We start from the raw sequence: 26,232 nt of genomic DNA, 5'->3' as shown, positions 1-26,232 counted from the left end.
GGCTGGGGGGCACGTTGTGGAAGTGTTTCCACCGGCGGCAGGTGGTCTCTGCAGGAACTAGAGCTGCACATAAATTGTCTCGAGCTGCTCGCAGGTTCGTTCGCAGTCAGAACCCTAGCACCCAAAAAGGTGTCTTGTTGCATCCTATTAAGGATGGACAACATATCGGCGGTGCGCTACATCAACAAACTAGGGGGTACAAGATCCTCCATGTTGGTCGAGATAGCGAAGGATTTCTGGCATTACTGCCTGAACCATCAGATTTCTGTCACGGCGGAGTACATCCCGGGTCAGTCGAATGTGGTGGCGGACTGGCATTCGCGCCACCTGAAGGACTACAGCGATTGGCAACTCAATCCGAGAGTGGTACACGAGTTGCAGAGGATGTAGGGAACATGTCTGATCGATCTTTTTTCGTCCCGTCTGAATCGTCAGATGGCTCTGTTCTTCAGTTGGAGACCGGATCCGTTAGCTCTAGCGACGGATGCTTTCTCTCAGGACTGGTCTCAGTCACTGAATTATGCGTTTCCCCCCTTCATTCTGATTCTCCGATTGTATTCTCGGGTTCTGCGTTAGAAGGCGAAGTTGATATTAGTGACTCCCCTTTGGAAATCACAGCCGTGGTTCCCGAGCCTTCTGGAACTGTGCTGCGACTTTCCCAGGAGGATCCCGGATTCTCCGACGTTGCTCCTGGGCCCTCAGGGAGAGATGCACCCGATGGTACTGGCGGGGCATCTGACACTGATGGCCTGGAGACTTTCAGAAAACGTTGGCAAATGCCAGAGTTTTCGGAACAAGCTTCAGCCTTCATTGATCAAGCCTGGGCTCCCTCCACCAGAAAGCGGTATTCTTCCGCTTGGAAAGGCTGGGTTCGTTGGTGCGTGGAACAACACGTGGATCCCTTGGGGGCAGGACTTCCCTGCATTATAAATGTTCTTTCCTCGAAAGCGTCGGAGGGGTTGGCTTATTGTTCTGTTAATAATTTCCGCTCCGCGATTTCGGCGGGACATTCCCAGATCGATGGTAAACCGGTAGGTATGCATCCTATGGTCTGTAAACTTTTGAAGGGGATTCGAGTTGCGAATCCGCCAAAGCCTAAGTATACGTCCTTGTGGGGCGTTTCCAAGGTGCTCAATTTGCTCGCAAATTGGCCTCATAATGATCTCTTGTCCAGAAAACAGCTTTCAGCTAAACTCGCTATGTTGCTCTGTCTTTCGGCTTGTCGACGTTCTTCAGACGTGAAGGCCCTGGATATTACGGGTAGAGTATTCACCCCGGAAGGGGTTTCTTTTAATATAACGGCGAGAACTAAGACTATGTCTTGATGTGTTGATTATTGTGCTTTCCCTAGCAATGTTAAACTTTGTGTGGTTCAATGCCTTAAAGCATACGAAGAATGTACAAAAGATGTACGACCTCAGGGTGTTTCGCAATTATTGATTGCATTACAGAAGCCTTTCAGACCTGTTACTGCGGCTACTATAGCCAGATGGTTGAAATTTATCATGCAGGAGGCTGGCATTGATACACAGGTGTTTGGTGCACATTCTGTTCGGGGCGCCATGGTGTCAAAAAGTTTTATGTTGGGATGTACAATTCAGGATACTATGCATTCAGCTGATTGGTCTTCTGAATCCACGTTCAAACAGTTTTACTATAAACCGGTGGGTGATATTTCCTCTGTAGTGTTTCAAGAGCATTAAACTAGCATAATACGAAGCCTCCGGTCCTGTAATAGAATAAAAAATTAGCTAGCTATCGCGCCAAGAATTTTCAATTCTATTAAGAACACGGAGGCGAGGATTATCCCACCCGGTTATTACATGTTTTGTAATATTCTGCCCACCCTGATATGTTCTGTTTGACAGACTTTACGGGCATGTTTTTCTCATTCTTTTAGGTTCTGATAAGAAGATGGACTGAATGTCTGGCGGTTTGATGGAATTCTTTCCAGTTGACTGTTATTCCACGTTGGAGGCGATTCATGTTGGATCAAAGTTATTAATGGACTCATGTTCGTAGCAAAGAAAGAGGACTATATCCGGTATTGCCTGGGTCTTATGGGCCATTACAGGAAGTGATGTGCGTGAGCATCATGGGAAATGTAGTTTTGTTTTACATATACAACGTTGTCATTGGCTGCTGTGTGTAGCATTAAAAGAAAGAGAAGCATAATCCTCGCCTCCGTGTCCTTAATAGAATTGAAAATTCTTGGTGCGATAGCTAGCTAATTTTTATCCTCCATTAAGGCAGGTAGATGATTTACCGTGTCTCAGCCGCTGTGTAAACACCGCCACCAGGACACGCAGGCTAATGGGGCCGAGTGCCGCTTGGCCATGATTGAAACCCAATGGGCTGGAATTAATAGGAAATATTAATGTGATTTATCTCAGGGCTCGATCCCTCTGCCTCAGTACTTTAGTAGTAGGTCAGGTTGTAACTGGATAATATATGGCTGGGATCGATAGTGGCAGATGTAACAAGACCTGCTTCATTTTTACAGAGATCTTAGCGGTCAAGGTAAATTAGCGCAAACAGGGAATACGTAATTGGCCCGGTCTCAATAATATATACAAACGAGTTAAAAACATCGCATGCACATGGAACGAAACCAGAATGATAGCCAGTTTTGCGAAAGTAGATATTGCAAGATGTTGGGATGCGTCGGACTACGTTTCCTAAATAGGGCGTAAACCTCAATAGCCACAGGCAACCAGCCCTTTCAATTACACAAATAGCAAACCAGCATTACAACGGCTAAGTTATTTGAAGCATGTATCCTTATGCTTTGAAACGCATCCATGAAAACTGCCAATGTTTTAGAAGAAGTGCTGCTCTATCATTTAGTAATGAAAGCTCACTACAAGTTGCAAGGACACAAGTAATGCTCAACGATATACAATATTCACATAAATAAATGTCTTTAGCCTTCTTTGATTGACAACTTTTCAGTAGATCGAAAACTGTTCCATTTGGTCGAGAATCTTGAATACACGCAGGTGCACTTGGAACCAACATGGGACCTACAATATACGGGTAGTAATTTATTTTTCCTTACGGCGAAGAACTTGCTATAAAACAAATTTTTTAGGCTTTTTGCAATTTTCCACAACTTACACAGGCACGCACTACGTCACACATACACAAAAATACACATGCTCAAACACAAAAGGTGCATATTAAAAAAGTAGGCAGGCTGATACAGCCAAACATCAAGCACACATAATACACACACATTGCAACGCAGGCATTCATTATAACACGTACGAAGCACACACATGCAGGGAGCTGCGTCTGAATTTGCCCCCTTAATGAAAACTCGTGCTTTCCGAAAAATGAGGATGCTGGTCTGGGACGGAAATTAAGCAGCTGGGACCGAGAGCGAAGGATCGATGCTGCTCTTTTTTAACAGCTGCAGCACTTCCCCGAGTATACGCTGGAATCGATGAAGGAGGTGGAGTGTGAAAAAAATCCATCTGTCCCTTTAATGGCCATTGCACTCCCGCTAGACGCTAGTCTTCGTTCTGGCCGCAGAACAATGACGTCACGTCCGGCGCTCCCAGATGTGCGTAGCCTATGCTAGAGGATTCCACCGGCTTCCGGTATAGGAGAAGGTGAGCTGCTCTACATTGAGGATCTGCGGTTCGAGTCCCAGCCAGCCGGCAGACTGATGGTTTACAGTAGGTGATTTTTGCATTGTGTTCGAGGCAGCTGTGCTTTTTAAAAATGTATTTTAGTATTGTGATGGAGTGAATTCGGCAGTCACCATGACGACAAAGCTTGTTTTCCTTTGCAAGACCTATTCCTCGGGCCATGAGCAGGCCTGTCCGCAGTTGTTTAAAGAGTCTAACAATCGGATTCCACTAAACTATGTGTTTATGGAAATACTCTATGAAGGAAGTGCAGCCTGGGGGTACAGAAAGTATCATTTGCAATCACAGCAGCGCCTCCCCGCATTCATAAACAGTTTGGGGGTTTGTAGGGCTTTTGGATTTTAGGGCGTACATGGTCATTTTAGGGTTGAGGGTGGGTTTGTGTTTTTGGGGGCCAGGTGTAATTTAAGGGTTTAGAGCATGTTTGGGTGTTAAGAATCACCAACCAAAGCAAGTTGACAATTACTTTATTTCTTCAAACCAACACGATGCTCCTACAGAGGGTTCAGGGTGTGTTTGGGTTTTGGGGTGCCAGGGTTAATTTTGGGGTTTAGGGTGTGTTTGGGTTTTGGGGTGCAAGGGATAATATTGGGGTTCAGGGTGTTTGGGTTTTGGGGTGCAAGGATTAATTTGGGGGTTTAGGGTGTGTTTGGGTTTTGGGGTGCCAGGATTAATATTAGGGTTTAGGGTGTGTTTGGGTTTGGGGTGCAAGGGTTAATTTGAGGGTTCAGGGTTTGTTTGGGTTTTGGGGTGTCAGGGTTAATTTTAGGGTATAGGGTGTTTTTGGGGTTTGGGGTGCCAGGGTTAATTTTAGGGTTTTGGGTGTGTTTGGGTTTTGGGGTGCAAGGGTTAATTTGGGGGTTCAGTGTGTGTTTGGGTTTTCGGGTGCCAGGGTTAATTTTAGGGTTTAGGGTGAGTTTGGGTTTTGGGGTGCAAGGGTTAATATTTGGGTTCAGGGTGTGTTTGGGTTTTGGGGTGCAAGGGATAATACTGGGTTCAGGGTGTGTTTGGGTTTTGAAGTGCAGGGGTTAATTTGGGGGTTCAGGGTGTGTTTGGGTTTTGGGGCTCCCAGCTGCAGGAGGTCAGACGTTTATCTGCAATTCATTGTGCAATCATCCAACCGTTTGCATTTTTCTGGAAAACTGAAACCAAAGTGGTGGACGTGGTCTTTAAATAGACAAGCAATTCCTGTTAAAATCGCCAGACGCAAAAACATCTTATTGAAAACACAATAGTACCTTTGAAGTATTCAGATGCTTATTTTCAAATCAACCCAAAGTCATCAGGAACAATGTCATCTTGTAAAGTATCGTAGAGTCATTTACAAGTCATCCTCAGATAATCAGGAATAATTACACCTTCTGAAGTCAGCAGAAACAAATGTTCAAGTCCTCCTTAAATCATCACGAATAATGACACATAGTCATCCTCAAATCATCACGAATAATGACACCGGCTACTTACCTGTTGAACCGCCATCGGGCGGAGCCGTGAGGTGAACGGCAGTAAGAGCCCACACGCCGGGAGACGCTAGGAGCACACCAGGACCAGGCGAACCACAACCCCCAGCAGGCAGTGGGGCGGCAGCGCGCTCGTGACGCGCATAGAGCGCCCGGAGGCGCCTGTTAAAGGCTGACCCCCCAAAAGCACAGGGGGGAACACCGGCCACTTACCTGTTGAACCGCCATCGGGCGGAGCCGTGAGGTGAACGGCAGTAAGAGCCCACACGCCGGGAGACGCCAGGAGCACACCAGGACCAGGCGAACCACAACCCCCAGCAGGCAGTGGGGCGGCAGCGCGCTCGTGACGCGCATAGAGCGCCCGGAGGCGCCTGTTAAAGGCTGACTCCCCTCTCGCCCCGCGAGACGCGCGCGGGAGCGCCCGGGGCTAAGCCCGGGCAAAGGGCGGGCCCTCTGAGGCACGAGGAGGACGGGACGGGGTCACCCCCCTAACGTTTCCATCACAAGGTACTCTCTGTGAACTATCGGTCCACTTTACTGTGTTGTCATCCCCAATGTAGGGACCGTTGATACTGTAAATACTGTTGTTTCCTTCGGTTGGGACTATCTGCCCGCTGTCTCTAACAATCTTGCTCCCTGTATTGTGTAGTTATTCATTCTCTTGAACAAGGGTAAGCAATTTTCAGCATGTCTCCAAGGGGCACTCGCAGCAAAACAGCTGCCACTGGGGCCGGCCCAGTGACTGGCCCTATTGACCATTTCATAACTAAGGCCAATGACGCCATCAATTGCATTTGCCTTTTAGAACGCAGGGTATCACAAGATCTGGCTCACGCCAAACGCTCTTCCCTTGGCCTTATTGCCGCTGCTACTACACCTGCACAGGCTATGCCAAACAACATCAGACCCCTACTTAATGTATGTGCTGACATTCACACCATTCCAAGTGAGGTTAACCTCTCAGCTTCTATTCCCCTATTAGATTCAGACACTGATATCAGTACGGATTTAGAAAAAAACCCAGATCTACCCATCAACCCCTCTCCTAAAGCAATATCTGCTGACAACACCAGGCAATTGAGAGGTAGACGCGAGGGTGCCGTTCAAAAACAAAAATTATATGCACCGAAGCCCCGGACTACAAAGGTCTGGAAATATGGCCGGTTACAAAGAAAGACTGGGAAAAACACCAATCCTGTCCCTAATCACAATGCGAGTAGGGTCACGGTAATCTCTCAAGGGGATGAAAGTGAAATGGTTCAGCAGGGCAGAACAATGGATACCAATGATAATACTCACAATGCACACGACCCTATGTTGGAAAGGTTGGGGGAATTATTAAGTATCTATTTATCCCCCATTGAAAGTAGGCTCACTCGGATAGAAAAACAATTAGCCAAACTGAGTATCCCTATTAAGAATTTTCTGAAGGAAGGTCCCGCAAAGAGCATAAATAATAATAATACGACTAAAACAGCAGGCACCAAATCTAATACTCCTCAGGCACCTCCAACAAACACAAACACTGTACACAAAGCTTCACCTGCTATATTGGTTAATTCAAATGGTCCAACCACTAGTCAGAAAAAAACATCAACACTGCATACCAATAACGCAGCCTCAGACAAAAGGAAGGACCCTGGCACTAACACCAATATTAACACCAAACCTCCAAATGGGACTACCATAGGTCAGTCTGCAATTTCCACAAGTAGCCCTATCACGGTCCAACCAATATTAAAAACAGCTAGGCAAGTCCCTGCCCGCATTAACCTTCCACCAGAATGCGGCGCATATGTATTAGTGTCAGTAAACGTTACCAAGTTAAGGAAGGATCAGGACGAAAATCCCACATCTCTCAAAAATAAAACCTTGCACTGGCTAATCGCCAACTGCAATTACCCTATTGATGGTGCAAGGGAGATTATTAACACCCAGCGAGTGGGTTGGATAGGCCCACTCAGGAAAAAATTTGAGGGCGACTGTGTCACCATAAGCTTTAGAAATCCACAATGGGCAGAGAAAACCCTTGCCAGTACCCCTTTACCATCGCCCTGGGAATTTAACACCACACTCCTTCCCTTAGGATACTTTTACAGACATCGGATACCCCCTGAACAAGCCACGGTTAATCACCCCACAAATCCATTTCAAGATCTGAACTTTGGAGCAAGGATCAAATCACCCCTTTTTATTCAGAATCAGAATCCCAACGCCATCCACATTAACAGCCGTAACTGGCATCCTCAACCCCCAATGCCAATTCCAACTCCCAACCCTCCGCATTACTTTCAAGCTTCAACCATGCATCAGAACAATTACAGAGATAGGCCTTACCCAGTCTCTAATCCGTTCCAGTTTACACCGATGACTGAAGTTAGGTCAATGTACAACATTCCCACTCACAATCGGTTCGATTATTTATCTACTTTAGATGAACAGGACTGACTGAGTATATTGGCCAATAACGAAATGTGCAGCGATGTGAAAGCTTGTAATTTAGAGGGTCTCACAACTCCAGCTGTATTGTACCAGGACCAGATTGGTTCTACAGAAACTATATCGTCTGACAGTATTCTGCCCACTTCCAATGAACTACCTCACCACGATAATGGGAATACTGGGAACAGACTTGTCAAACATGGAACCAAACATGGTTTATCAATACTAAGCTGGAACGTTGCAGGATTAGAATCCAAGCTCTCGGACCCTGCATGGGTTGAACTAATTAATGATGCGGACATACTTATGTTTCAAGAAACTTGGGCTGTTGATAATTTGTACATTGAAGGCTACCACTGCTTTAGCCTGACGTCAGCAAAACCTAGTTTCGGTCGAGCAGTGGGTGGTCTTTTTATGGGGATTAGAATCCTGGCTGGTGGTATAATCAGAGATCTGAAGCTAGATAACCTTGCTAATCCCAATATTCAAATTCTTGAATATAAACTAAAATCAAAGACCACGATTTATTTAAATAATTTTTACAACAATGATTTTTATGGTGTACCGAACAAAAACTTTGTTGCGTTATCTAAGGTTCTAAATATGATTGATTGTTCTTTATCAGTAGCTACAAAGACTGGCATTCTGATAGGGGGTGATTTTAACGTGAAACTTATAGAGAACTATGGATCTACTAACTCTGTTTATTTTGATGACCGCAGGGGATTGGAACTGATTAGAATACTATCCGACTTTGATCTTGCCGATGCAATGAGAGTAGGGTATGATATGAATTTCCCTTATGCCCCTATGTTCAACGGCAGAGATAGCGGTTCCATTATCGATTACATATTTACATCACCACCGCTAACAGACTGTATAACTAAAACTTCTGTGGTGCAAACGTCCTTCAGCGATCACAATCCATTGTTAGGTACTTTTAATTTTGTACCCAGTCCAATTTTTATGAATCTAAATGGGGCAAGGGACATTACACCCTCAATTGATGGCCTTCGCTTAAAATGGAGGGGAATTGATTGTGGGGCCATTATAGATACTGTTCAGGAGACATATCCCGATTTGTTGAAATCTTGTTCGTCCCCAAGTACAAATAACGAAAAATTGATTGTAGACTTTGAAGCTTTATGCTCAAATATTAAAACCCTCCTGTCAGTCCCACTTCCTAATGAATGCAAAGAGCCACGGTGGTTTGATTCATCTTGCCCCCTTGCCAACAGAGAATTAAGAAAGGCACTCTCTGCTAAACCTAGGTGCAAAGATGCAGTTCGAGCCGCCAGGAAAAACTACAAAGATAAAATATCGGAAAGGAAGGCAAACTTGCTCTACGAAAATTGGGAAAAGCTGGTTATTAGCGCCAACCTGGGTGGCAGCGGCCCATTTTGGTCGGCTGTCAGGAGAACGAGGGAAATGGGCAAAGAGCTTACACAAATCAGCTGCAATATAACAAGTGCAGCCTGGGAGACCCATTTTTCTAAAATTTATGCTGCCCCCTCTGATGAGCAATCTCTCCCTAATACAGGTCAATCAGAGGGTTTACAGATTTTGGATCAAGAAGTTAGGAAAGCCATAAAAGAGAGCTTAGGCAACAAGGCACCCGGACCAGACGGTCTTCCTATCGATATTATCAAACACAATGTCGAGCTATGGTCACCAATACTCCTTAACATCTTTAATAGTCTCCCAAAAGTAGCCATGCCTGTCACCTGGGCTACTAGTATCATTGTTCCTATTTACAAAAAGGGAGACAGATCAGACCCAGCAAATTATCGTCCCATTTCCCTTCTGGATAATACTTTAAAAATACTAGGGCGTATAATTTATAATAGGGTATTGGAATGGGCGGCTGATACTGACTTTTTAGATCCCTGTCAGATGGGGTTCTGGAGTGGGGTAGGAACAGTGGAGCAATGTTTAAATCTGAAATTGATAATCGATAAATATTGCATTGCCCGCTCATCCCCTGCCTACTTAGCTTTTATGGATCTCTCATCCGCATTTGATCTTGTGAACAGATCTAAGCTTTGGTCAATCCTCCTGTCCAATGGCCTTGATGCCACTCTTGTTAGATTTTTAGCCTATCTCCATACTGACCTGAAAGCACGGGTACGTATCGGGATGGGCGGAGAGGTCTCGGGAGCTATTGAGATAGGGAGGGGGGGTGAGACAGGGGTGCGTTTTAGCACCCCTGTTGTTTATCATTTATATCAATGGTCTGTCTAATTGCCTAAAAAAAGCCACCCCTGATGTCCCAACAATTTTAGGCAATCCCCTACCTGTGCTTTTATATGCAGACGATGCTGTCCTTATGGCACGCACACCTAATGCTCTACGTCTGCTTGTACATAGTTTTGTAAATTTTATGGAGGGACTGGACCTGAAAGTACATTTTAAAAAGTCTTTTATTATGTCCTGTGGGCCGGGCAAAAGGAAACTCAGTACAATTCGAATTGGAACGGATAAACTAGAATCTGTTCATAAGTTTCCTTATTTGGGGTTGGTTTTCGCTGCGAACAGCTCGTGGAGTGGGCATTTGGCCCACGCCACGAGCAAGTTCTCGAAGGCCAACAATTCTGTTCTGAGTCTCCCCCGCCCAAAGAAAATTGGTGCCACAAAGGCTATTGTAAAGATTTTTAAATTACAGTGTTCACCTGTTGCTACGTATGGAGCTGAAGTTTGGGGATCGGATAGTAGCATCTGTATCCAAAGAGAGGAAAATCGTTTCTGTAGAAAAGTGCTGGGTGCACCGATTTCCTCTTCCGATTTTATCTGTCATAATGAACTTAACCTCCCCTATATAAGTGATTTTATCAAAGCAAGACCAGCTCTCTTCTGGATTAGAATCTGGAGGAATGATGCTGCTGTCCTTACACAAAATATCATCAAGGACTGCCTAAATTGTGAATATGGTATGCAGATTCCTTGGTTTAAAGAAGTTCTTAAATCACTTAATGAAATTGGTAGAGGCATTTTGTTCACTGACCCAACGGCAATTGAACCAAAGGATAAATTTGAGGTACAAAAAGCACTTTATGCACTTTATCGCAATGGGCGCATAGGAAGAGAATCTCAGAAATCAAGGGTCAAGAAATACATAGGAAATGGTCTCTGTATGCAAATTCTGCCGCCCTACCTTTCCCTCCCTATGTCAAACTGGGAGCGTTCTCTATTGTTTCGTTTAAGGGCTGGAACTGTGAAATTTTTGCTGTCTTTTCCTATGGGGTACCGACATAGTACAGACCTTACTCCATGCCCTTGTGATGGTATAAGCACTCAAGATGACCTGCACTTTCTATTTTTCTGTACATTTTATGTGAGATTTATTAAATGGCTTTTAACCCCATATTTTAGAAAACATAGACCTCTCACACTCCAAGAATCTTATATGTTGCTGCTTACCCTGGATACCGATGAACTGACCTTTCGCACTAGCACTTTTTTAAGATTAGCCATACGTGCACGCAAGACAATGGAAAGTCCCTGAAATCAGAAACTAGTCATAATGATACTACTGTAAAAATTTTATAAGAAAATGAAATTTACTGTTCAATCACTGTATGAATTATTTTGTTATCATGGAATGCTATTTATATAATTGCTTGTATTACATGTATATGTGTGTTTTTGCTATATTCGGTACTTTTATGAATTTTATGAAATTCGAATAAAGGTCTTTTGAACTTGAACTTGACACCTACTAAAGTCATCAGATACTCATTTTCAAGTCATCCTCAAATCATCAGGCTGAGCTTCTGCAGCTTGCTGATGACTTAAAGAGCTTGATGATGTCTGATGACGTGTAAATGGCTTCTAAGGTAGTTGGATGATCATCCAATGACTCTGGGATGGCTTCTAAAGTAATCCTATTTGACCTGGGGTACTACGGCCGGATGAGGCAGTGTTACTCAGCGCAGGCAGGGGACGCTTAGCACAGCACCCTGGTAAGCAGCCTTTCCAATCTTCAGCGTCCACCATCAAGTCAGGTACATGTAGCATTCTGCAGTAGCGGTAAGGGCAAGCCTCCAGATGCGTAGCCAGCTTTGCTCGCGCCGCTGCACTCCTGCCGTGCCAAGGCCGTAGTTTGCGCTTCTTCCTGGCCCCACTCGGCTGCAGTTGTGTTCCGACTGCTAGTGGCTCCTTCAGGCACAATCAACACACCGCTGTGCAGCTCTTCTCCAGCACTCCCCGGGGCAGTAGCTGGATTAGGGTTTTACTATGCCAATGATGTAGGATTCCTGTCGGATTGTTGGATGGCTAACGGAGGTAGCCGCCATCTTGAGCCCCGGCAAGCTCCAGCCCTCCTTCCCTCGCAAGTAATAATCACTGTCCCTATCATGGTGGACCACTAAAGTCACTAAGTAAACCTGAGCTCAATACCCTGGTAATTACGGCACAGAGCAGACAGGCTTATCCACTTATCGTATTGGCAAGGTGTAACCTAATTATTCAGTTCTAAAACAGTAGTAATGTTGAAATACAAACCAATAAAAATTACACAAAGAATTACAAACAAAGTAAAATTCAATAAAGAAAAAATGACACAAAAAATTCAATAATTGGAACCAGAGCTATACATTTTAAAACCTTGAGTCATTGGTCGCAGTAGAACAGGACCTAAACAAAATTTTATGCTGACTGCAATGAAGCGCGGGACAGCTACGGTATCCAGGCTCCAGGCTCATTTTGGTCAATGAGTTTACCTTAATCATGTTTAGTCGTTTAAGTCCCAATCCACCACAGGAGTACACTTCTAGAGCCCCCCTGAGGACCTCAAGGCAGGCACTTGGAGACTCTCGCGATGTCAGACAGGACAAGGTGCACAGCAGGGTCCAGTCCTGGTCCACTTGCACTAGTGCAGCCTTTTGGTCATACCAGAGCTTCTGGAGCTCTTGGCTGGCCTCTAGAGTTTTCAATGTTTTCTCCGTGTAATCTGCCATTCTGGAACATAGGCCTAGTACATTGTCCGCAATATCTTGCTTAGGTTTTCAGAGAGGCTTCTCCCAACCCTCCTTCACAAGACAAAGTGGTCCCCTAACAGGGTGGCCAAACAGAAGTTCAAAGGGGGAAACCCTGCTCTTCTGAGGCACCTCTATGTAGGCAAAAAACGGGCATAGCAAAAGTACACCCCCATCTCTTTTTGAGTTTTTCAGGGAGTCCCATGATCACATCTTTCAATGTCTTGTTGAACCTTTCAACAGGACAACTGATTTGTGATTGAAAAGGTGTAGTGAACCTATAGGTCACTCCACACTCATTCCACGTGTGCTTCAGGTAACAAGACATTAAGTTTGTTCCTCTGTTTTACACCATCTCCTTAAGAAACCGTGCCCTGGTAAAGATACCAATGAGGGCCTTATCTACTTCAGGCGCAGTAGTAGTCCTAAAGGGAATTGCCTCAGGATACCTGATGGTATGATCCACTACTACCAGTATGAATTTATTTCCGGATGCTAGGTGAGGTTTAAGTGGACCAACTACGTCCACACCTACCCTTCCAGAGGGAACTCCAACCACTGATATTGCGATTAAGGAGTCCTTTAGGGTGGCCACCTGTCTTGCCATTGGCTTGACAGGTGACACAGGAGATGCAAAATTCTGAGACATGTTTGGCCAGTAGAAATGGATAACTAGCCTATTCCAAGTTTTAATCTGACCAAGTTACCCAGCTAGGGGGATGTCTTTAGCAAATGTGAGGAGGAATTCTTTAAACTACTGAGACACTACAGCTCTCCTTGTGATACCAGCTTTGGGGTTTCTGGCTCCATGTAATATACTCACTCCTCCCAATAGGTCCTTTTGGGAGTCATTGACATCTCCATTTTCCTCTGCCGCATCTTGCTGTTGAAGGCTTCACAGAGTAGGACAGGTCCTCTGTCCTTGACACAACTGTTCTCTAGAGGGTTCCCCCTGGCTCAGGAGCTCAACCTGATAGGGTTCAAGTACCATAGACGGGGCCTTTCCCTGTTGAGCTGGGTCCTGGGCTTTTTGCTGTACAGAATCTTGTCCCACGGTCTTCTTACCTTTTCTCTTGGAAAATTGGGCCATTATTACAATCTCCAACACTTCTTTTTAGGTCTCGACCTCTGCCAATGCACTTGCACATTGCAGAAGTCGAGACATATAAAGAGTGCAACAGGAAAGCTGAACAAGAGGGCTTTGGCAGGCGGATTACGCAGAGTGCATGTGCCCGTGCATGCGCTTGCAATTTGCTCCCCGAGCCGACTCTCATCATCACATCAGACCCGCCGCAGCAATGACGAGAGCTTCAGACATCAAAGGAATGCTCTCCCCCATCCCCCTCTGCGCAATGCCAGAGCTTGTACTTCGAGAGGCATGACATTTCACACCAGCCATTTCACGCACTCCTCAGAATCAGCCCTCCTCCCAGTGCTGCTGTTACATGCTCCCAGGGAAGCTGCTAAAGATATGTTTTCAAAGAAAATATGCAATTTACTTGCCAGTTCTAGGAATAAACTTCATATTTCAGTGGCCCGTGCTGCAGGCACAAATCTCATCAGCGGCCTTCGTATTTTTCCGAGGAACAGACCACAATGACTTTTTCTGCCCTTTTCACCCTAGCATGTCCTACTGTTGTTTGTGTGTGGGTTTACACATCACCGAAACCCATTCCATGCATCCAGTGTTTAAAAACAACTCTTGCTTGGGCGAGCAGAGACCGGACTGGCACTAACTTTTGAAAGGGCATGCCACTTAAAATAACTTTATTTTTATTGAATTTTGGATGATCTAGCTGGAAAAAAGCTGCAGCTTCTGAACTTTACTCGCCCCAGAATTCTGATGTGCTGTTGCTGTGTGGCAAAAGTAATGCAGGGGTGATCTGAAGGTAAATGTAAAAAACACAAAGAGTCCCTAGTTGGTGGGGGTATATACCCTACAGCGTAGACTGACCCAACCAAAAGGCTCTGAGGGTAGCTACGATGTCAAGGACAAGATAGTCTTTAGCATAACATACACATAATTTACAAATAATTTACAAATACAGGCTAACAGTCAGTATAGGAACCCTGTCTACAAAGCACCACATTAATTAGGAAACTATAATCTTTACCAGTGTAAAAAACAATTTATTAAAAGCAATACAGTTTAAGTCTCAGAATAGTGCTTTTTCCTGTGTATCGGCCTCCCTGTCACCTGGTCCTCATACAGCTTCCCCATGGGGAAGCTGTATGAGGACCAGGTGACAGGGAGGCCGATACACAGGAAAAAGCACTATTCTGAGAATTAAGAAGGAATAGTAAGCGAATTGGTAGAAGGGAATGTAACAAATCTGAAGACCGCTACCTACAAGAGATAAGTTGGATCATCCCCAACCCGATACAACTAAAGTTACATGCTAAACAGCCGAATTGATATACGGTGGTCACCCCTGATACAGCACAGATAATTTTATTGAATACCTATATCCAGAGATTTTTTTAACTAAAAAACCTGTCCTGAAGAAGGTGTTATCATCTAAACAAGACACCGAAACGCCGCGTCGACTCTTTGGTTTTTTAATATATGTTTGAATGTATAATTGTTTTATGAATGCGAACTTAAACTGTATTGCTTTTAATAAATTGTTTTTTACACTGGTAAAGATTATAGTTTCCTAATTAATGTGGTGCTTTGTAGACAGGGTTCCTATACTGACTGTTAGCCTGTATTTGTAAATTATTTGTAAATTATGTGTATGTTATGCTAAAGACTATCTTGTCCTTGACATCGTAGCTACCCTTAGAGCCTTTTGGTTGGGTCAGTCTACGCTGTAGGGTATATACCCCCACCAACTAGGGACTCTTTGTGTTTTTTGCATATTGGTTTACCCAGTCCCTCACTGGTCTTTGGGTACCTCCCTCATTGTGTTGTTGCTGAAGGTAAATGTGCCTCGAGCTCCAGGAAACTTCCCATAAACATTGATTCACTAGAATGCCTGGTTTAGTGGCATTGACGTCACAAGACCTACAGTGACATCACAAGGTGGATCGAAGGCCATTAGAGGCCTGCTAACCTGCAGCCTTTATGCATGCCCGTTAGTGCCTGTCGATGCTACACCCTTGACGAGGAAATAGGGTTTATTCTCCTCCCCTGCCTGGACAAGCCACTCATGAATTTTGGACGACAATCCATTACCTTAGCTATTATGCTGTCACTGCTTAATAATAATGTCCCCCTGTAATGTCCGAACCGAACAAAACAAATAACTGCTGTGAGAACTGAATGTCTGCACACCTTGCAATGCCTACCCTGTGTGCTTCAATTCCACAGAACAATTCTCCATCCAATATCCTCTACTGGGTGAAATATGCAATTCACAACACCATTGCACATGAGGCGCAACTTCTGGCAACATCATGTCCACAATGATTTCCATCTCGCGTTATGCTAACACATCACCCCTCAGTAACAATACACATACCGTCAACCAGTTGAAAACTGTACACCCCGTCAAAAGGAGACAAACAGCAATGTTCTATCTACACATCCACTGAAATAAGGCGCCACACACATCTGTAACAGTATCTGAAAACTTCTAATGTAATCCATCACTAGACAATACATATGTGTATCCCAACTTTGCCAGTGCTTGCACTAGAATGTCTCACACATACATCATTATACTTGGGTGTAACCCTGCCCTGTGTTCCTAGCTGTATGTGAAACTTGTATCCTGACTTTTTGTGTGCCCAGTGGCCTACGCCTGTCCATGGTAACATAAGGTTAACAATCTGTTCTGTGACCTGCAGGGGCGCACCAGATGTGCCCTCGTGGTGGGAATAGGGCTTATGTCCAGTACTTGGGTAAGTCACATCAGCAATTATAGCAGCATACTCGCTCGCTCCCCTGCCCCCCCCCCCCACCCCCATCCGCCCCGCACACCACATCAAAGGCTGCTGCTCCCCCACCCCTCGCGCACTAATTGCCTTCCATGGTTGAGTGCCCTCCATTGTCTCCAAGCTTTAAATCATATGCTGGCTATCAAAACGACTCAATTCCCCCCCACCCCTGTTATACTTTCCAGCCCTCCAAAAAGGATTTTGTGGCCAGAACGCAATTTCTACAATGCTCCTCGCGCTAAAGTTATTTGTGCAGCTCAAGGTTAGATTTTCCAGTTAACTGCTATGTGGCACCATTAAACCGTGCACAATACAAACTAGCACATTGAAAAAGAGAAACTACATTTTCCAACAACCATTTTGCTTTATGTATTTTTTTATTTTACAGAGCTTTATATAGCGTGAACTTCACCCAAATCTGGTATCAGAACGCTTTACATAGCACCGTTGGCATTACATGAGGACACATTCATTTTTGTTTGGTATGGGGAGATTAAGTGGTTTGCCCAGAATCACAGGATGGTCAGCGTCATTGTCGAGATTCGAACCCAGTTCCCCAGCAATATCAAGATGCAATTGGAAATGTGCGCACTATACAATGGCTGTCACATTGATTGAAAAGACAATGGTTAATAGTGGCTGGAGACGCTACTCTAGTGGAATTGGCAAAATTATGCGCACTGTAATTGAATTAGGGCGCAGAGTGTGCCTGACGGCCGTTACAATATACCACTGACACACAATCTGTGCAGTCACACTCCAGCATGCTTAATGGCTGTTGTTGAACTACAAGCCGAGCTTCCCTTCTTGATAAGGACCCTGCCGGACTTTCGCTGATCACTTTCAAATGCTGGTCTGTGCCACTTTCTCTCCAATGTCTGCTGTGGCTTCTTGTGGGATAGGAAAACTAATGACAATTCGGATTTTGGGATGGTACCTAGGGTCATTTCCTTAACTTCCTTCAAAGTACAGGCAACACAATATCTAAGAAATATGTAGTGTCTTTATAGAGAGGAAATGCCAAAGTATAAACCTGCATTTCCTCGCCAATTAAGGGCAGATCTCCACGCACACACACCACCAGCCGTCAGTGCACACTTTCACCGGACACAAACACCACCAGCCATCAGTGCATGCTTCCACCAGGCACACTGCACCAGCCGTCAGTGCACGCTTTCACCAGGCACACACACACCACCAGCCGTCCCTGCATGCTTTCACCAGGCACACACTTCACCAGCGCACGCTTGTACCAGGCACACACCCCACCAGCCGCCAGTTAACACTTTTAACAGGCACACAAACACCACCAGCCGTCGGTGCGCGCTTTCACCAGGCATACACACCACCAGCCGTCAGTGCACGCTTTCACCAGGCATACACACCACCAGCCGTCAGTGCACGCTTTCACCAGGCATACACACCACCAGCCGTCAGTGCACGCTTTCACCAGGCACACACCAGCAGCCGTCTGTGCACGCTTTCACCAGGCACACACCAGCAGCCGTCTGTGCACGCTTTCACCAGGCACACACCAGCAGCCGTCTGTGCACGCTTTTACCAGGCAGACACACACCACCAGCCGTCTGTGCACGCTTTCACCAGGCACACACACCACCAGCCGTCTGTGCACGCTTGCACCAGGCACACACACACACACCACCAGCCGTCTGTGCACGCTTTCACCGGGCACACACACACCACCAGCCGTCTGTGCACGCTTTCACCGGGCACACACACACCACCAGCCGTCTGTGCACGCTTTCACCAGGCACACACACACACACACACACCACCAGCCGTCTGTGCACGCTTTCACCAGGCACACACACACACACACACACCACCAGCCGTCTGTGCACGCTTTCCCCAGGCACACACACACACACACCACCAGCCGTCTGTGCACGCTTTCACCAGGCACACACACCACCAGCCGTCTGTGCACGCTTTCACCAGGCACACACGCACACCACCAGCCGTATGTGCACGCTTTCACCAGGCACACACACACCACCAGCCGTCTGTGCATGCTTTCACCAGGCACACACACACCACCAGCCGTCAGTGCACGCTTTCACCAAGCACAGACACCATCAGTCGTCAGTGCACGCCTCACACTGCTGCACGCCTCACACTGCTGCACGCCTCACACTGCTGCACGCCTCACACTGCTGCACGCCTCACACATCACTCTGGGGCACAGCTGCACACATCACTCTGGGGCACAGCCGCACACATCACTCTGGGGCACAGCCGCACACATCACTCAGCTCCACAACAGCACTGTCCTTGCTTGCTACCAACAAGCATTGCCAAAGCCAATAGGACTTGCATTAGGAAAGTGTAAGCTATTGGCTTTGTAAATAACTATGCTATTAACTTTTTTATATTTTCAAAGCCAACAAATATTTTAAACAATTGTCATTTACAATACCAATAGCTCACACTTTCCTAATGCGAGACGTATTGCATTGCAAATGCTTGTTTTTACCCCGTGGTCGGCTCTGTGTGCACACCAACTCAGGAATTCCCAGCATCTCTGCATGTGTTTTCAGTTCTGCCTCAGCCCATGCTGAGGTCTCTCGATCATTCCCTAGAAGACATTCAGCTGGGATTGCCGAGGAGACCACAACCTGTTTCCCCAGTGGTCTGCCTTCTTTCCCAGTTCATAGGGATAAATTGGACCTAGGTCTTCCAGATACTGATACAACTTTTCATTCATGCAATTACTTAAAATGTGTTCTTTGATAAACAGATTATAAAACCCATCATAGGGGGTGGAGCTACAACGGCGAACAAGATGGCTGCTTAGGCTCTCGGCTCAGCCGACCTCCGTATCCCGCAGCAATATCCTGCATGATATCCTGCTTTTACGCCCAGCCCCTGCGTACATGAACGGTTCCTCATTCCGGAGGTGAAATCCCAGGAATTTTATCAGCTGGTTTCAGGGAGTTATACCGTGTGGAAGATTGCCGCCTACTCCGGCGGCGAAGCCGGGGCCTTGAGTATCTGCGTGGCCGAGTGGTAGTGCAACAACAACGGCTGAGAGACCCGGGCAGGGTCTGGTCGATTCTAGTGGAGGCTTCTTTTGCGCCTGGAATTGGCAGTGACTGCTCTTTTTGCTCGGCACTGATGGAGTGGTGACCTTGCTTGCTGTTGGCGGCGGGCAAGGGTTCCCGTCCTGCGGACCCGGTGCCGGTTCCCTCTGGGGCTCGGCGGGTCGGGGCCCCGGCCTGTGGTGATAAGCCGGATGATCGCGGCTGTGGAGAATAACGGGCTGCTGTCTACGCTTGCATTTCTGTGATCCCTGTTGGTCTCCCCCCGTCGCTATCAATCCACTTGGTGGGTGATGGTGGTCGGTCCCGGGTGGGAGACCATGGATCGAAATGTATCAGAGCCATCGCTGAGGTCATTATTGGCGGAACTCTGGGTGCTTCAATTGCAAATGACAATCTCCATGAATAAAATGGATGCAAGCCTGTCGGGGACTTTGCATATTGTACCGGACCCTGCCCCACTCTTTGGACTACCACCGGTATCACCCAACTGCCATTTTGCCTCACTGCGGGGACCCCGTGGAGACGCGATTATTGGAATCGCCGGATGTAGCCCTGGATGATGGTGTCCTGGAGGTCGTGAGAGTGCCTCTGCACCTTCCACTGTTATTGACTTTCGAGGAATTGAATGGCTTTCTACCCCCGGAGACTTGTGTTGTGGACCCTTTTTCATCTGGTGAACGTCTACCCCCCCCCCCCCCCCCCCCTTTGGGAATGCTGCTACCTCGGGTTAAGGAACATCGAGACTGTTTTTGTTGGGAGAGGGAGGCTTTCTGTACATGAAGTTCCCGAGGACTCAATTGCTGCAAGCGGTAACGGAGTGACTTTTGGTGACTTTCCTCTCCTCCATGACTTGCTTATATGCCATAGGGGCCTTGTTGGGAAGGGCTTGTGTGCTGGTCCGGAAGGGTCAGGGGTGAGATTACTTAATTTGGGGCGGATTGAAATGTTATTATGACTGTTCCACATATATGATTTGAGTTCAGAGGCTGGGCGGTGTGTCATGGTTCCCCCCTATTTACTTTTATAAGGCTCGCATACCAACCGTTTCTTTGTGATAGGGGGTGCCTGTTTCTGGCGGGGGGAGTAAGGGGCTGGGGGCAAGTACTACTAGGCCCTCCTCCGTTATTTCCCTTCTTTTAGTGGTCTTAGTTTTTAGGGCGACAGGCACGCTGCTAATGGGGTTAGGCTATAGCCATAGGCAGGGGTGCAGGGTGGGGGGGGTTGGATTTTTTAATTTTGCCTTTTTTATTTTCTATGGCATTTTTCTCCCTTCCTTTCCTTTCGGGTCAGTATCGTCTGTGAACTATTCTGTATACTGTGTTCTGGAATTTAGTGCTTTCTAGGTTAACCGTTAGTTCGGGTGGGCAGGATCCGGGAACTGGCGCATATGACATTGTCTCCCGTATTGTTGTTCATCTAGCTGTATATGTATTGGCGCCTGGGTCCCTTATATTGTTGTTTCTGACGTATATCCTGTTTCTTTATCTGTCCCCCGTTTCCTTTAACTTGATTATATGGCACCTGATCCGTCTATCTCTGTAATATAAAATGAAACCTTTATTATGTTCTGTAACCTATTCATGCGCTTCAAGATAAACGCTATCCTGAATCGTTGCCGGACCTCAGGGTTGTCGGCTGATGAGCTGTGTTGATCTGTGCTATGTTTGGTTGCATTTTTGACTAGCGGCCGGCCCCTGCGGTTGTAGGCCCATATTTGTACTCTTATAATGCTGCAATAAAGGTTTAAATAAAAAAATAAATAAAACCCATCATAGTCATGCACTTCACTTCTAGTCAACCAGCCATCTATTGTTTTCCTGGAGTAGTCTATGAAGTCAACCCAAGACTGACTCAGGTTTTTTTTCCGTCCCGCACCCCAAATCTAATTCTATATTCTTCAGCGGTGACGCCAAAGCCCGCAATCCTGGTACCTTTCATGAGATTATAGGACTCTGCATTTGTCTCAGTGAGTGTCGGGAGTCTAATCCTGCACTTACCAGTGAATAGTTCCCAAAGCAATGCTCCCCAGAGTGACTTCTTCACCTGTCTTGTTCCACAGGCCCTCTTGATGGATGTGAACCATTTGATGATGTTAACACCTTCCTTATTCTTGAGAACAATCTCCTTGGGGATTTGAGGGTAGTAAGAGTTCTCTCTGTCCCCCATTTATGGCTGCTAGGCTCATTTCTGCTCTTTCTATTTCTATAGCCAGAAATCTATCCTCCAAGGCCGGCCAGCGATTCAACCTTGCTAAAAGGACATCCTCCTCTTTGAGGCTGTTCTCACGCAGTTTTACATGAGCATATCTACACATGCATGTTTGCTCGTGCCAAAATGCAGTTCACAAATATTTTCTAGGAGTACTATTCCTTGGCCTACTTCTGTAAATTCTAGTGAATCCATTGTATATCTGCACTTAATGAGAGTACATATACCATGGGTGCATTTTTGAGACTTTCTTTAATAATTTGGCCCCTAATTAGGTCTGGCGTTAACCATGACATTTTGTGTTTATTAAAATTCTGTCTCTCTATCCGCTGGCTTCACTGTAAGCGAACACATTCTGCTCTTTCACAAGGATCAAAGTAGTTTTGTTCAGTGCCCGGAACTACTGTGGCAATGTGTGCTTTTTGAGACCAAAACTCTTTTTGCTGGTAAGTGCCCAGCAGCTCCCATACCTACAAGGTTATACAACAAAAACCATGCCAAAACAAGTCACACATTGACCAAACCAACAGGCTGACCACCAATTTCAGACCTACTGGCTTACCCAATGCTTGTTTATTTTTGTTTCCCATCCTTTTATTGAAACTGTTTACACTGATTTTCCGTTATTTATATCTTTGGGGAATACTGGCATTCATCAACACATTCAACTAGATGATACTGCAAAGAAATGGTACTTACAATTTTACAGTAGTTTATTTAAATGTCTTTTTCCTACTTGCATTTTTTTGTGAATATTTTATTTTGAAAGCAAAGACTCAATCTTGCTTTCAGGCTTCTGCAAATATTTGCATCGAATCGGAGCATTCTGGAACCATTATACATAGTCTCATATTGCTAAACTTTGAAAACGTGTACACATGTTTATACTGTCAGAAGTGCAGTCCCAGTTTACAACATTTACTTAGAGCGCTCACTCTAATATTAAAGGCTTTGCATGAATGAACCATAAATACAAGTTTGAACAGCATCAACACATGGACACAAATATTACCTTAACTGCAGACAATGCCCTTCCCTGATCCATAATGTGGTACTGTAAACTGGCAGCCAAAGGGTTTGTGCTGTGGGGGTTGGGCCTACTTGTCCTAAGGACAAAATACACATGAAAACGTGTTGCCCTTGGCCCCAAACAATATGTCAAGGGCTTCGGGCTATAGGAAATCCTTATCCCTGCACACTTATTTTGTACGGACCACAGATTTACACTATGACTGTGTTGTATAACATGCCAATTAAACGGCTGAGATGTTTTTCAAGCTGTGCAAAAAAATTATCTCATTAAGCTCACTTCAACTTCCCCTTCCACTGACCCTGTACCAGAAATTTACACTAGTCTACAGCTGTGGAAAGCAGGAACCAGTACACACCTGTCAAGTGCATCTATGTCCTGAGGATCCTTTCAGTTAGGCCTGTTTTTATAAAAAAAAAACATACTACTGAGCATGCTGAGAGTTGTACTTTAACTATTTCCAAATTAAAATTAGAACTTGGTGTTGTCATTGGGTGTTGGTGTATTTCACTGATGTTTTGCACTGAAAAACGGAGCTCTCCCTGACTGGTCTTTTAAAAATCACTATAATGTACATATTTACAAATTCCTTAAGCCGCATAGAACCACGAGTTTAACATTCCTTCTAAGAAATTCTGCCCTAATGTTTTTGTGGGTTTGAAAGCTAAAGTTTTTTTTTTTTCTTTTCTTTTTTTCTCTACACAGATATACCCTTGTTGACGACTTGCCACTGTCCATGCTGGAAGTGAAAAAGAAATGCAGTTGTGGCCTTTCAGAATCTGCAGAAAAGGTGCTAAGAGCACCACCGCCAATGTGAAACCACTTTCGTTAAGTCTCTACCAATGAGAGATCATCTGGTAGGGAACCTAAATTGACATGAGTGGTCAGCCTGTGCATTTAATGCGTGTACTCACTTAAACTGGCTTGTTTCTCATCTTCCTTTAGTCATGGAGGGAGTGGTGATTAAAAACCTGGCTGGCTTTGAGCCTGGATCCCTCGTGGTTTTTGGATTGAATGAAAAATCTGAGCTTGACTCCTTGTATTTTCAAAGCACTCACATGAGGGACACATTCAGCCAATTTCCAAATATTTTGCTTTTTGATAGAACTCACAATGTCCAGGGCAAAGCCCTCTACACTTTTTTTGTTGATGGTCCAGACGTGCAGCCTGATGCGGATCTTATGAAAGTGATTCATTTTGCCGTGCCCAAAAATGAATTAGCTGACGGACTAATTCATATGTATACAACCTTCAAAAAGTTCAATCCCGACTGGCGCAAAATCAAGGCTATTCTAGTAGACCCCCTTTTTACAGGGAATGCCACCCTGATGCAGGCATTCCCATCAGTTGAGGTTGTGCCGTCTGCATTTCACATTTGCAAGTGCATGCAACAGAAGATTAACCAAATGGATTTGTATAACCTAGAAGAATCGAGGCTGCTTGATTTCTTAAAAGGTACCATGTGCTCACCAACACCAAGCAATCGCAAACATATGTATGATGAGCTGAAAAGATTTCTTTCACCAGAGCTGTTTCTTCAACTGAATCCTCACTGGCTGTTGACTGATGGAATATGGGATGTGCATTGTCGGAAGAGTGCGTCAGAGAGTGCACTGTACTTTCAGGGCCTGGAAATTGTATGCCGAGATTTGTACCAGATTTTCACCAATAATGCCACTTTGGAATCTAGTATCACCTCGTTGGCTAAGCATATGAGAGATTGTCGACTAAATGCGAGCTCCAGTAACCTTGTCAAATCTTATGCTCTAAATGGTCTTCGAAGCGATGAAACCCCGTGCAGCAGCGTGGATGTCGAAGTACAGCAAAAATCAACAGGCCAAAACAGCTCAGACTACGTTCCTCAAATTGCATATTGGTTTACAAAACAAAATGCTCTTACTAAAGTGGATGGTCAGCTAGCCGAAGGCCAAGATCCTGAGGATCAAGTTCTACACTCCTTGCAGAGTTTGTGCACTTTGCCGGCAGCCAAGCTGTGCTTGAAGGAATTGGCAGTAGCCCTGAACAAAGGGAAAATTGTGGGCTCCTCAGGCGACAAGATCCATGTTCAGGTTGTAGATGGTGGTTGCGTTGCCCCAAGGAACAGTCTGCTGCTCTGCACCTGCCTCTTCAGTAGCAAATTCCAGCTACCCTGCCGTCACGCATTGGCTGCGCTTAAACAGGATAACCAGGTCTTGCAGAGAGAAATGGTGAATGAGAAGTGGTACAAAGAAGCTTCAGTGCCCTGTGACCCAAACTCTCTTGAAAGTGACTTACTGGACATACTACAGAGTTCTTGGCAAGCCTCGGACGACAAGTCATTCACAGTGAAGTTTCTTACTAATGAACTCATGCGACTGATGGCTGAGTGCACTAATAAGGAGTTTGAGGGCAGGTACAACTCTTTGCGGGAACTTGCCGACTACTGGATTGGTCCATACGAGCAGGTTAAATTATAATCCAACATTCTGGGACTCTAGTGAGCCTAGCTGGCCGTACAGTGCATCTTGCATCTGTGTGCCTTTTTCGTAGAGATTATCCGAAAATATTCTTATGCGTTTCTGTGTGAGCAAATAAGAAAGAACATGGGCTGAGCAGCGAGCATTGAATTGGTTATACACTCTAGGGAAACTACCAAAGATGCAGGGAATCCAATTTTTCAGAGGTTATGTGAATGATTATTATACAAAAGCCCTCTGTTATTTGCTTTCTGTTCGAGCTTTGCTTTCAACAGGCCATATTTAAGAATATTTTGACTACTTGAAGCACATGAAAGCAAGTCATTTGCGATCTTAGTGTACACATAATTCTGACACTACTGGTTAATTTTATTATTCCTGCAAATCTCCGAACTGCTGCAACATCTTGAGGATATGCCATTGACCCAAAATTATAGGGCCTTTATTTATGTGTGCCTCTGTTAATTCAATAATGTTTTCGACAAATTAAAGGTTTCTGCTGAATACTGTGAAATTAAGTTGTTTTTCAGAATTAAGAGTATGTGCCTGGTAGTGATACAGACTTGAGGTGCATTCTAACAAGCTTAGCCAAGCTGTCTGTTCTAGGGGTACTGTATTGATTGCAAACAATTAGCAGTTGTCTGTCAGGAAAATGTATTTATAGGCACATCTTAGAGCAAGTAGAGGGGATGGTGTAGTTATGTGCCCGAACCATTGAGCATCTTTGCTCTGATATTGAATAGATGTGTGAAGTTGTGGACTGTCTGTTCCTTGTCAATGGAGTCTGTGGTCAGAAACGTAACCTAATGCTCTTTTGCATCCATTGGTAGACTAGGGGGGTAACAAAGTATCTGCAGAAGGAGGTGCACCAGGTTATTGGAATTCGGAACCAAAAGGGAGCACTGTTGAGCAGTGCAAGTGGCATGGATCAGGAGGGAATGAAGGTGTTATTAAATAATCCGTCATACAAAGTGGGAGCTCCAGCAGTGTTGAGATTGTGGGAGCAGGAAAGGGAATACTAGATTTCTATGTGTCCCAATCAGTGCACTGCAGTTATTTGGAGATA

The 26,232-nt window shown here is 45.3% G+C and overlaps 1 protein-coding gene across 3 annotated transcripts; it reads left to right on the top strand.

The window, feature by feature from the left end:
• Positions 1-3,543: 3,543 nt before the first annotated feature.
• ZSWIM1 (zinc finger SWIM-type containing 1) lies at positions 3,544-25,670 on the top strand. Of its 3 annotated transcripts, XR_015297616.1 has the most exons (3): positions 3,544-3,680; positions 23,416-25,412; positions 25,578-25,670. XR_015297616.1 is itself a non-coding variant. In XM_086932572.1 (2 exons), the coding sequence occupies exon 2, from the start codon at positions 23,658-23,660 to the stop codon at positions 25,164-25,166; it is 1,509 nt and encodes a 502-aa protein (XP_086788698.1). In that variant the 5' UTR covers positions 3,544-3,680; positions 23,416-23,657; the 3' UTR covers positions 25,167-25,670. The 3 variants fall into 3 exon arrangements, 2 of the variants coding, with proteins under 2 accessions (XP_086788698.1, XP_086788699.1); XM_086932572.1 differs by having other exon boundaries at positions 23,416-25,670; XM_086932573.1 differs by having other exon boundaries at positions 3,617-3,684; positions 23,416-25,670.
• The last annotated feature ends 562 nt before the right edge of the window (positions 25,671-26,232 follow it).

Source organism: Lissotriton vulgaris, chromosome 7 (assembly GCF_964263255.1).
Source record: "Lissotriton vulgaris chromosome 7, aLisVul1.2, whole genome shotgun sequence".
Taxonomy (NCBI): domain Eukaryota; kingdom Metazoa; phylum Chordata; class Amphibia; order Caudata; family Salamandridae; genus Lissotriton; species Lissotriton vulgaris.
This window is presented reverse-complemented; position numbering and strand designations above follow the sequence as displayed.

Coding starts and splice junctions, on each gene's coding strand:
- ZSWIM1 (XM_086932572.1), top strand. CDS start 23,658: ATGGAGGGAGTGGTGATTAAAAACCTGGCTGGCTTTGAGCCTGGATCC.